Source organism: Stegostoma tigrinum, chromosome 26 (assembly GCF_030684315.1).
Source record: "Stegostoma tigrinum isolate sSteTig4 chromosome 26, sSteTig4.hap1, whole genome shotgun sequence".
Lineage (NCBI taxonomy): Eukaryota > Metazoa > Chordata > Chondrichthyes > Orectolobiformes > Stegostomatidae > Stegostoma > Stegostoma tigrinum.
Genome location: NC_081379.1, coordinates 34,330,768 through 34,343,726, shown reverse-complemented (window position 1 = coordinate 34,343,726; position 12,959 = coordinate 34,330,768). Strand labels below are relative to the sequence as shown.

Sequence of the window (12,959 nt, the reverse complement as noted above, 5' to 3'; positions counted from 1 at the left end):
TATGATTCGAAGTGATCAACTTTAATTCTGTTTGATTAACAACCTAGTCAACTAGCCAAATTCCAAGATTCAGTAACTACCATCCAATCATTGGGTGCAAAAGAAAATAAACTTCACTTGTCTTCGAGACGCTCATAATTATGAACAGGCCGATCAGGAATTTTTTTGAAATGCCAACACAGACACTCGATCCAACCATAACAAAAGACAAAAGAAAGAGGTTATGTGTGCGTTTGTTAATTATACCATGACGCATGATTTCTGTATGGGTGAAAATGTTTGAAAGTGTAATATGGGATACTAGTAGAACATCACAGGTAACTGAGAAAACCTACAATAGGCTTCAGAAATATTTCACACTGTACCGGCAGACTTTTAAGGAGAGATTGTGTATAAGTGGAGAATAAATGAGCCAGAAACCATGATCCAGAACTTTAGAATTCAGAGTTGTGTTGTGTAGAAATGGACAATTTTGATTCAAAATTCATGAGCCATAAGCAAAATTTGATGAGAAGCAATATTTCAGATGTGGATATGCAGAACAATGCATGACGATAGCTGATGTCAGTCAGAAGGAAATAAATAATCGTCTGGTTAGGAACATCTTCACTGATTATATGGTTAACTATGTGGCAAAACCTTTTTTTAAAGAGATACTCTTGCTGCAAGAATAGGGTAACAGTTTGCCTGTGGATGGCTGCAGTTAGGTTTGAATAATGTGGAGTTCTGTTTGGTAGCCTATAGGGATTGAGCAGTGTTTCTGAAGAACTTTGCTCACGAGAATAAATAGTTTCGTTACAGGCCACAGCAGTATGATTTACTTGTTCTTAGTGGAAGTGAGTGAGTTCATTGGATCTGGTGTAATGCTGTATCAGGATTTTACCTATTCAGCTTTGGCTGAGCTTGCTTTGAATTGTTTTGCTGGATGATAAAAGAATGTAGTCCAGTGCATGGCACGACCAAGATTTAAACAGAGAGAAATGTTTCCACTGGCAGGTGAAACTAGAACAATAAGGCATAGCCTCAAAATTAGGCAGAGCAGATTAGGATTGAATTGAGCCACTTCACCCATAGGGTTGTGAATCTGTGGAATTCCCTGTCCAGTGAAGTAGTTAAGGCTTCCTCATTGAATGTTTTTGAAGCTAACTAGATGATTTTTTTGAACAGAAAAAGGATTAAGGGTTAAGTGAAGAGGATGGGTAAGTGGAGCTGAGACCACAAAAAGATCCGCCATGATATTATTGAATGGTAGACTGGGCTAGGAGGGCCAGATGACCTCCTCCTGCTCGTGGTTCTTGTGTTCTTTATGTTCGAAACAACAGCTGTTGATAATATGTTGGGAAAGAGAATAATAAACTCCTACAATCAGCAATGAGATCTATGGCTATTTATTTTATTTTTAACTATGTTGATTGAAGGCTAAATATTTGTGATTATACTGGGTCCCAATCTTTATCAAATAGCATTGTCAAATCTTAGGTGTTGACCTGAGAAAGCAGACTTCCATCAGTACCGCGTGTCGGTCTGCATTATATAAACAACAGTCAATCAACCATCCAATCACTGAGTGCAAAAGAAAAGAAACTTCACATGTCTTCAAGGTGCCCAAAACTAGAAACAGTTCCATAAAGATTTTTTTTGAAGTGTCAATGCTCTAATGTGGGACTGGAACCCATAATCTAACTTAGAGTTCAGAGTGCTCAAGAGTGATTGTCACTTTTATATTGAATACACATTAGTATAAAAAGGATATATGAGTCAAAATAGACAGGTTGACAGCATACAGTCTATTTACTTACAAAGTTTGCAAAATAGTGATCTAACTGAGAGCTGTGAAAGAAACATCAATTCAAATTTCTTTTTTCCAAATACAATGCATATTGTATCAAGCAGATCTTTCCAAAGAACTCTTGGAAGGACTGTGAAATAAAAACAGAAAATGATGGAAAATCAGGTAGCATCTGTGCAGAGACACAGTTAACATTTCAAGTTGGATGACCTTTCATGAAATCTAATTTTTTCCATTTCTAATGAATGGTACTCAACCTGAAATATTTGTTTTGTTTCCCTACCGTTACTGATGAGGACATTTAGCATTTTCTATTTGTATTTGATTTCCAGCATTTGGAGTGCTTTACTTTTGTCGTGGGATGCGGGCAAGGGGGTGGCAAATATATTAATGTTTTGTTTTCAATAAGTTGGAGACTTTACATTAACGTTTGGGTATTGAGAGCCTCTGAAGAGTTAATTCATTCACCTTGAAGTTATATTAATGAACATTTGGAGACATTTTAGTGGCTAATGCATTTGCATTGCAAAAACTGTTTGAATCTGTTGAAGTCATTAAGTCTTGGCAAACCGCAAAATAAAAGCTGTAACTTAGTTCAATATATTCCAGCCAAACTGAGTTATCTTTCGAGATAAAAATGGACTTACAGATGTTGATAATGGGAATATCACATCTGTTGTTGCTCGGCATCTGTCAGTGAAATAGGATAGGCTGCAGGTGGATGGGAACTATTGCAGCCAAATCCATTTCAACTTAAGACCATGAATTATTTCAAATAATATGCCCATGAGATTACTCGGAAGCTGCAGCCAGGATTTGACCGCTGAAGAGCCTTGCTTTACCCAAACATGGTACAAAAGTGACTAACCGCAGCACTTGTTTTAAGATTGTGGTCTTCACTTCCATCATCTCGTCAAATCCTTTGGTTACATTTGGTTCTTGAGCAGATACTCACAGAAGGAATGAGATCAATGCCATCCTTTTGATTCTGTTGTTTAGCCTTGACTAGATTTATTTGCACCTAATTTGAATTCAAAACTAATATAATTAGATTATTCTTTCCATTTTAAAGTGAATGGCATATTTGCAAATGTATACTTTACATGCAGCAGCTCGTCTGTACCAGTGGAGTTACCATGTCTAAAATAATGACAATGAGTGCAGAATTTGGCAAGAAAAGTGAGAATATCTGTCTACTGGGTTTGTATTTTCATTACAATTACTTGCAAAAATTAATGTATTGAATGCCCAAACATATGGAAAACATGAATTGTGGTAATAACCAAAGCCCTCAATGAGTTCTTTAATCATCTGTAGTGCTTAACAAAGGTTTTTAATTAAAATTGTCATTTATTCACACTGGCATTTTATAATCTGTTGTATATGTAATAGATGTATAAAATTTTACATTCTGTCAAAACAATTAGTAGACTAGATAGCTCAGTGGTGGTGGTTTATCATAGGGCTGTTTAACGTTCTTGTTAAATTCTTCAATTTTTTTCTATTTATGCAGCATTAAGGGAAAATAGTGCTAAATTGGACAAAAATTGCAATTTACCTTTGATTTATTATAATTAAAATGTTATGACTAGGATTACAGTTAGGTGTGATGGTGGGTATATCTAAGGTTTTTGTTATTTATGCATGGACTGTTTAATAAAAAGTCTAGAGATACAGTCACACAAAGATTGGAATTAGGAGCGATGGGAGGCCATTCAGCCACTCAGGCTCACTGCATCATTCAATAAGAGTATTGTTGATCTGATTACTCCACATTCCCGCGTGTTGCACCCCCTCCTACCAATAACTTCTCACTATATTGCTTATCTAAAGTCTGTCCACCTCTGTTTTATAAATATCCATAGACTGAACTTGCGCTACCTTTTGAGGAAGGTGGTGTTTGCTGCCACCTACAACTGTGGGGAACTGCACATACATACTTATTCAAAAACACGTGTGCACGCAATTCTAGACCCAATACTTCATCATGTACAATTTACTTGTGACATAATATGCAAAGCCTGCACTTCCAGTTTTCTGATTATTATTCCCTCCCGTACTCCTGTCTCCTGTCTCCACCCACACCTGTGCATGAGCCTCATTACCCTCTTTTTTTCTCCTCAAGTATCTGGCCCCATCCACCTGGAACTGCTTAAATTTGCATGCGCTAATTGAAGCAGCACATAGCCTGCATTGGCTGGTGTTAGCAAATACAGTCTTTGAAAAAAGGAGTTTCAAAGATTCACGACTGTTTTGTGAGAAAAAGATTATTATCTTCGCTGTTTTAAATGGACTCTCCCTTTATTTTGAAATGGTGACCCTTAGTTCAAGATTCTTCCATAAGCGCTGACATCATTTCCACATCAACCCTGTCAAGACCTATGTTTAAATCAAGTTGTCTCTTATATTTCAAGCTCCAGCTGATACAAACCTAGTTTGTCCAACCATTCCTCTTAAGAAATCATGGATGGAATACAGCATATGTTTATCAGACTGAGTCATAGGACTAGCGTATGAGAGAAATTGAATCTTTAGGGTTATATTCACTGGAGTTCCAAAGAATAGGGGAGGGAAGTGGTAATCTCATTGAAACCTGTAAAATTCTATCAGATTGGTCGGCACAACATTGTGGGCTGAAGGGCCTGTTCTGTGCTGTACTGTTCTATGTTCTATGTTCTAATTAGAGTCCTGGAAAGGCTAAATACAGGAAGGATGTTCCTGTTAATGGAGAAGTCCAGAACCAGGGGTTACAACCTAAGGATACCCTACAAACCATTTACCACTGAGATGAGGGAAAGTTTCATCATCCAGAAAGTGGTGTGGAATTCACTGTGCAGAAAGAAGTTGAGGCCAAAATGTTGTATGATTTCAAGAAGGATTTAGATGTAATACTTGGGGTTAAAGAAATCAAAGGATGTGGGTGAAAAGCAGAAGCTGGCTGTTGATCACCCATGTCATATCGAATGGTGAATCAAGCTCAAAGAGCTGAAGGGCCTACTAGTGCTCCTTTTTTTAATGTTTCTTTGTGTAAGCAGTTGAACCCCACAGGAATCCGTGCTGGGGCCACAATTATTTACAATGTATATATTAATAACTGGGGTAAGGATTGTGAATGTAGAATAGCCAAGTTTGCAGGTGACACAAAAGTAGGTGGAAAAGCAAGTGATGAGGATGACACAACAAACCTGCAGAGAGATGTAGGCAGGCTAAGCAAGTGGGCAAAAGCATGGCTGATGGAAAATAATATGGGGAAGCATGAGGTTATGAACTTTAGCAAGAAGAATAGAACTGCTGAATATTATTGAAATGGAGAAAGATGACAGAAAGCTACAGAACAGAGAAACTTAGAGTCCTTGTCCATAAATCAAAAAAAACTAGCGTGCAAGTTCAGTGGGTAGCAGGTATGGTAAATGAAATGTTGGCCATTACTTCAAAGGAAATGGAGTAGAAAAGCCAGGAGAGTTTAATAAAACTGTACAAATCACTAGTCAGACCTCAGTCAGAATACTCTGAACACTTTTAGGCCCCTTATCTAAAGAAAGATGTATTGGCATTGAAAGCAGTCCATGGAAGGTTCACCAGTCATGGAGAGACAGTATTATGAGGAGAGATTGAGTTCATTGGGCTGTACTTTTTGGATGTCGAAGAATGAGAGGCAACCTGATTGCTTCAAGTTACAAGATTCTTGGGAGACTTGACAGGGTAGTTATATATTTGTTAATTTCTCTTGTGGGAGAGTCTATGATGGGATGGCATAACCTCTTAAGGTAGAGATAAGGAAGAATTTCTTTTCTGAGGGTGGTGAACATGTGGAATTCTTTACCACAGACATCTGTTCAGGTTGTGTCAATTAAGTATATTCAAGGTTGAGATAGACAGATTTTTAATAAGTAAGGGAGTTGGCACTTATGGGAAAATTCAGACAAGTGGAGTTGAGGATACTCAGATCAGCCATGATCTCATTGAATGATGTTACAAACTCAATGGGCTGAATTACCTTTGATTGCTCCTGCATCTTATGGTCTAATTACTTGCTATTCCTGCACACTGACATTTTATGACTTATATACTAGGACACTCTGCTCCTTTCTATGTCAGACCTCTGCAATCTGTCACCACTAAGGTAATATACTCTTAAGTGATTTCAGATTTTGTTTTGCCACGTTTAAATTATCTCAGAGAGATTATTCATACCTATATAATTGGGGAACGAAATATAGTCTGTGACCGTGTGTAAGGATGTACAATCCTCATGTCAAATTATTAAATATGTTAGCCTTGGCTCAATTGTGAAACTGTTATCTCTGAGTCAGGACGTCTTCAGCCCTTGAATATGTGATTTCACTGACATTTGAGTGCTGTACTAACAGAGCTGTAATGTTATAAATAGAACTTCTGACTGGAGATCCTGTCTACCTGTTGGCACTACTTGGAGAATACAAGATTAGTGCTCCCAGTATTTTGGTCAACATTTATCCCTCAAACAGCATCACTAAAACAGTTTAACAATTTTTCAACTATTATTTGGTGGACCTTGCCATAAGCCAATTAGTTGCTACACCTATCACTGAGTTCCTGAGAGATACTGTATAAATTAAAATTGTTTTGTTTTTAAAAGTGTTTCAGTTCAGGTGCCAAGTTTACTTGGATCGAATGCTGAATAAGCCTTGTGCTTTAGGTTGTTTTAACCTAAGTTACTAATGATGAAAGATATCACTCCCATGAAGTTTTAATATCAACTAAACAATTTTCCTTTTTCCTGGTTACATTCAGGAGGAAAAAACAGTCCTTGACAGAAACTTGATGCAGCTTAGAGGTTCTGAGAGGCGAATAGTGTTAAAGGTGCGCTTCAACCTTGGCAACAGCAGCAGGCCGTATACACAGTGTCGAAACTCCATCCAGGGTAAACTGCTAATTACAGATGAACAAGGTGAGGAACATGACATTACCTAGTTTCCATCTGCCTAGCATTTCTACTTTCTCATTGTCTTGCACCAGGCTGTTGTTTATTGTTAGATTTGTATTTTCAATGAATCAATTTTCTTGTAAATAACTTTTATTCTCTGTCATAAGGAGCTTATTACCCATTTGAAATAATATACACAACTCTTAAAATGTGCTGCAAGATTTTAATATGATTCCTCTTTCTCTTCTATTTTATTGCAGGTTATGTATGTGAAAGGAAAGACTTGCTTGTGAATGGCTGCTGCAGCATAAATGCACCTAGCACAAAGCTTTATGCATGTGATACTTGTTTGCCCAATGACTGCTGCACTGTGTATGAGTACTGTGTCTCCTGTTGCCTACAACCAAACAAGGTGAGAAATTGCATCCTACTTATCCTACATCTGGGTTTTGACTGAATGAAGTGTGGATACAAAAAATTCCAGTCGTTAATAGAGATTTTTGTGTGTAGCAATTCAAAATGAGAGCAAACCTTGTGGTGTGTTAGGATTCAAAATTAATAATCTAACCAATTCAACTTTAAGTCTTAAATGCAGCAGAGTGGGAGGAGGTTGGTGTAGAACACAAACACTGGTATAGGACATGTTGGGTGGCATGGCTGTTCTGTGGTGATAATACGATGTAGATATTTTCTGTACTATCCCATTCAGAGAAGTTATTATACATCAGGAACACTACCACAGTACCACAACAGCCCCAATAATGTAACATAAAACATTTTCTCATCAATCTGTTCCAAGATGTTATCTCGCACCTCTCGACCAGCTGGGACTTGGACCCACGTCTCCAAGTTTATTAACTAAATAACATTTTGATCAGCTATGACTGATCGTCTTAAAATGATTGCATATTGCAGTGATTAATGTCCCTATTTCTGAACCGGGGAGCCAGGTATTTAAAAATCCCTTTGACTATGCCTAAACTGATAAACAGAGAGTCAGATGGTACATCCTGGCGACATATTTATTTCACTGGGTGTACGAACTCAATTACTAAACACAGGCAATGTTTGTGTAGCATGATGTATTTGTCCGGAAGCTGGCTGTCTTTTAGTAGGACCCAATCAATGTCATGAATACGGTTGACTAATGCTGTATCTTGAGGAGTAGTGGCTATTGTCAGACAGCCGCCATTCAGAAACCTGTACCACCTTCACCATGGGTTTGTGGTTTGCAGAATGGAGGCCCATGGCCAGACTTAAGGACATGCTGACAGGCGGAAGAGTGGGCTGGATATTTCTGCAGGAGTTGCTGAGTAGAGAGACGGTGGGCATCCAGCTCATGGCAGACAGCATCCATCACTTGAAATGTGATATACCAAGGAAGGATGCACAGGCATGTGATATCTCTGTCTGGGCATGCCACTGCTTAAATAGAGTTTCACATCAACCCTAGGTTCCAGAACCTCTCTACCTTTTCCTCACTTTCATTGTCATTGTACTTGCTTGATGGGCTGTGCTTGTAAATTGTACTTTCAATGAGGAAAACATGGGTGATTTGGTGGTGGTAACAAATGTGGAGAAGTTTATAATAGCATCTCTGGATAGAAAGAAACTACAGAAGAAAAAGCAAAGCCAGGAGACCTGTGTTCTAGTCTGACCTGTGATCAAGTCCCATCTGCTCCGGAGGTGTGGAAGAATATCTCTTATCAATAATGTTCAAACACAATAAACTATGCATATTGCATCCAGCTGAACAGTTAATATTTAACCCAGGAAGAGATTACTATTGCTTTGCAGGAATTGATCTGAAAGATATTTATGGCAAAGCATAATACCATTCAAATAATTTCTCAACATGAAATTAATATTGAAAAAGAAAGATTTACATTTATAGAGCATTTCTCATAACCCAGAGTGCTGCACATTTAGTTAAGTACTTTTTGAACATAATCACTATTGTTAATATATGAAACAGGGCAGCCAAAATGTGCACAGCAAGGTCCCACAAAAGGATAATGTGTTGAATAAATAAATTGATTTTATTCTGGATAATATTTAAAATATTGTTCTCCTGGCTGTTTTTAAAATCTCCATTTCCTCCTTCTCAGCAACCTCTGTTAGAACGTTTCCTGAACAGGGCTGCAGAAGCCTTCCAGAATCTGTTCACAGCAATCGAAGATCACTTTGAGCTTTGCCTGGCAAAGTGCAGAACATCATCTCAGGTTTGGAATAAAGTAATTTCAAATGACTGTGGAGTTAGTCAGAATAAAACACATAAAATCAATGTCATGCATGATTCAGTTCCATTATATTTGCCATTATTTCAGCAGTTTTTCGTTTTTCAACCTTTCTAGGCTTAATGTGTGAAAAGCAGTGTACTCTTTGAAATTGCTCATCTCATTAACTTCTGTAAAAGTTGTATTCAGTCTTAAAAACTCAAATATACTAAGTAATTTCTAATTTTCTTGATTTATCCATTGGTATAGATTTCTTCTGTAGAAAGCTCCATATTGTGAAAGTGAATTCAGGACTGCTGAATCCTTTGTAACCTAGTTATTTGTATTGGATGGTTTTCAATAGTAACATGCCCAAATTCAACCTGGATGAGTATGATTGTTCACACCAGCCTTGAAGCATTAACTGTTTCTCTCTCCATAGATACTGCCAGACTTGCTGAGTTTCGGCAGCATTCTCTGTGTTTGTTGGCTGAATATGACAATGCCAATTGAGAATGTATAAGCTGTTCATTTATGTTTTACTTTGAACTGATACTTGAATCTGTTCATAACTTCACTCCTTGAAGGTATCTGGTGCAACACAGCTTTGTCTCCCAATATTAATGTTGTTTCAAAATATTATTACTTAAGTAGACATCTTGACAATATCCTATTTCAGGCATTCCTCTTTTGAGTATATTTTCCCACCTATTGTGCATTTTCTTCACCCTCTACAGAGTGTTCAACATGAAAATAACTACAGAGATCCTGCTGCAAAGTATTGCTATGGAGAAAATCTGCCAGAGCTACTTCCACTTTAATTAATATTGTTAAAATAGCTGTCATGAGCAAATGTTGTATCAACCTCCCTGTGGAAGGACTGTAGAAATTTTGTTATAATATGAGGAAATTGCATTTTTTTCTACATCATTATTTATTCTTTATTTTGTTTCAACTTTTGATGGCAGCAATCAAGGCAACCAAATACAAAACGATACTCCTCCAAAATGTGTAGTTAGTGCTTTGCTCAATATTGCAACCTGAGCAGATGACTGGCAGCAACTAAAGAATCATCAGCAACACGAATTACAGTTTATTTGCATATTTGGAAATTAATTTGAACAAGATATGTAAATATATGCATGTGTTTATCAAGATTAAGATGTATACAACTCTTGATTTATGAGCAGTTCAGATTTTTCTGCTTGCTGCATATTGTTTCAAGTCTTGCCTATTCATAAAGCAATATAATCATATTTCAATGTGATTCTATTTATCATATTTTTCTAATGTTTTGAGCATCACTGAAGTATGATAATTTGTGCAGCAAGATTGATTTGTTGCAGTTAAATATAGGCTCTGAACATTTGAGTGTGCGTATATTAGGTTATCTCCACTCCATTTCATAGATTTTATATATATTGTGTTTTGGCCGCATTGTTGCATTCTTATCTTCAGTAAAGATGTAGCTGTTTTTCTGCGCTATACAAATTAAAATCTAAAGTGATATGCTGTGGCTGAATTTCCAAAAAATAGGTTACTTACAACTTCAAGAAAGGGGAGGCAAAAATTGAAAGAAACATTTCTTGCAGTAAGATGCATTACTGAACAAATTTGAAAAAGAGCATGTTTAACTTTCCTAAGTATTTTTTGAATAAGGAAATGGTACTGAAAGAGAATAAGTTTTAAAAATAGCTGTCGTAGTTGGACAGTAAGTAAACAAGCCTCAGCTTTTAATAAAAAAAGTCCATCCTTTAATGAATGCTAAAGGTTGAAAGGCGATCGTTGTGCATTATTTTCTTTCATTTGAAAGAGTCTCTAGGCAAATGAGCCAGAAATAAAATATGGGAATTAAAATATGAAACAGCATCATTTGTGCTTGTTGTTCCATATGGTTGTATATTAAAAACAACTTATACTTCAGAGAGCATCTTCCTAAGGGTTGAAGAATAAATCATGTGTTTTTGTTTTATATTTGAGATGCTATTAACTTAATGTAAGCTAACTTAATTTGTGTATGGAGACTGTGCAAATGTAACTTTTCTTGATGTCATGAAATGGAATAATGTCCAAATAAAGAATAGTGTAACAGTTAAATATTTTTAGTGTTAACTCTCAATGAGACTTGTTATTCTACGACCGTTTATTTATCCCTTTGTCACCAAGTTTGCAGCCTGCATTAGTATCTTACTAACATGAAAAATTTGAGGGCGCATCTTCAGTATAGCTGTTAGTTTGAATAAGGCAGCTGCAGTTTGGAAATAAAAACATCAGTTGCTGGAAAAACTCAGCAGGTTTGGCAGCATCTATGGAGATAAAGCAGAGTTAACATTCCGGATACAGTCACCTTCTTCAGAACTTGAGCTGCAGTTCAGGTTTTAGCTAGATAGACTCTTGTTTGCATTGCTGAGCTCCTTTTGGATAGCAAAGTCAACATTCTGACTGAGAGAGTATTCTCTCTACAATGGGCAATCATCCAACGGGGATAGTATCCCTGCTTTATTAACATGTTAATTATAGTCCATTGGGTTGAAAAGTTCCCAGAAAGTCCAACAGCGTCACTTTTTCAACTTGGATCGATATTTTTGTAGACTTACATGCTAATAACAGTAACTAACAACCACAGGAGACAACTGACATCGGGCACTCTCGCTCTACTTCGTACTGGAGCAGGAGTAGAAATTATCGTACTGACATAAAATTGACGGTGTAAATGTATCTCTCATGGCTGTATCTTTTGCTATCTAGTGCCCATTACTGGGTTGGGATTAACTATAATCTCGGCTGCTAATCTCTATTCAAAACAACAATTTAGGAAGAAATTTCAGCAGCATTGAAATTTATTCATTTTTTAAGGAGTTTTTCTTATGAAACTATTGTTTGCATTTACAAATTCATTTATTTCTAAAACATCAACTATATAATCATTTGACTTAAGCAAGGTAGGAACTTAGTGCTTGAAAATTTACTCATTGTTTGAATAAAGCAACTGAAGTAAAGTAGTGGGAATATACTGAGTCTAATTTTGAATACTTTAATTCTGCTAGCACCGAGTTCTATTTTAAAGTTGTAGGGCCTGAATTTTCCTGCAGCCATTGTGGCTCTGGAGCCCGTGCTTTAGCAGTATGTCCATCAGTGTGACTTGAGGTGACCTCCTAATTTGTAGCTTCCATGTTGAGATCTAAAGAAGAATGGCAAAAGGAATAGGATACAAGCTTAACAAGAAAGCCAACAGGTCCTACAACCCAAAAGACCACTGAACGGAGATGGACATTGCTGAGGCATGACACGAGGGCTTCTCAAAACAATCTTTCTGCAAAGGCTACAGAAATTTCTGTAACCAAGATGTGGTAGGATGGTATCTGGTGACTTGAAAACTCCATTAATGAGGTCCTTTTGAGAGAAGCCTTAAGTGGGGTGATTGGTTACCTGCTTTCATGATGGTAATTGCCAAATGGCAGCTTGTGTGTTCTGAGTGTAAAGATATCAAAGGGTATGTGTAGAGGAGTACCTCAAGCACCATACACTATAATATTCAAAGAGTAAAAGCCATCATGCGTTCTTTCATCTAGTCTCTTTAGTGAGTAGCTTGTAACTAGTTGCTAACATGCAATAAACAAATTATCCAAAACACAAGTTTCTTCTGGTTGGATGAGTTTTCCTCTACCCTACTCGACCAAGTAAACCCCAGCTGTAGAAGCATATTTATCCCAAGGTGAGGTGCAGACTTAGTTTAGCAGCTCATACGACATGGTAGATGTGAAATGGACATCATTTAGCTGTCTTGTACAACAGCCTGGGAAACCAGTCTAGAGGCAGGAAAGGGCTCCAATGGAGTTTTCTGCTATTTTCCAGGCTGCCCGTGTCCGAACCTGCCTACAGAAGGCAGGTTAATAAAATGTGAGGCTGGATGAACACAGCAGGCATCTCAGGAGCACAAAAGCTGACGTTTCGAGCCTAGACCCTTCATCAGAGAGGGGGATGAGGTGAAGGTTCTGGAATAAATAGGGAGAGAGGGGGAGGTGGACCGAAGATGAAGAGAAAAGAA

At 37.3% G+C, this 12,959-nt stretch overlaps 1 protein-coding gene across 3 annotated transcripts in view; it reads left to right on the top strand.

Annotated features, from left to right (window-relative positions):
• Positions 1-12,959, top strand: part of spring1 (SREBF pathway regulator in golgi 1) — a 106,194-nt gene that overhangs the window by 4,325 nt on the left and 88,910 nt on the right. Inside the window, exons 2-5 of one of the 3 annotated variants that reach the window (XM_048556292.1) lie at positions 6,563-6,719; positions 6,956-7,107; positions 8,804-8,917; positions 9,880-11,008. In XM_048556292.1, the coding sequence (XP_048412249.1) occupies positions 6,563-6,719; positions 6,956-7,107; positions 8,804-8,917; positions 9,880-9,930 (474 nt within the window). In that variant the 3' untranslated portion in view covers positions 9,931-11,008. Of the gene's footprint in view, positions 1-6,562; positions 6,720-6,955; positions 7,108-8,803; positions 8,918-9,648; positions 11,009-12,959 lie in introns of those variants that run through there. The other 2 variants (XM_048556290.1, XM_059655089.1) reach the window with 2 other exon arrangements.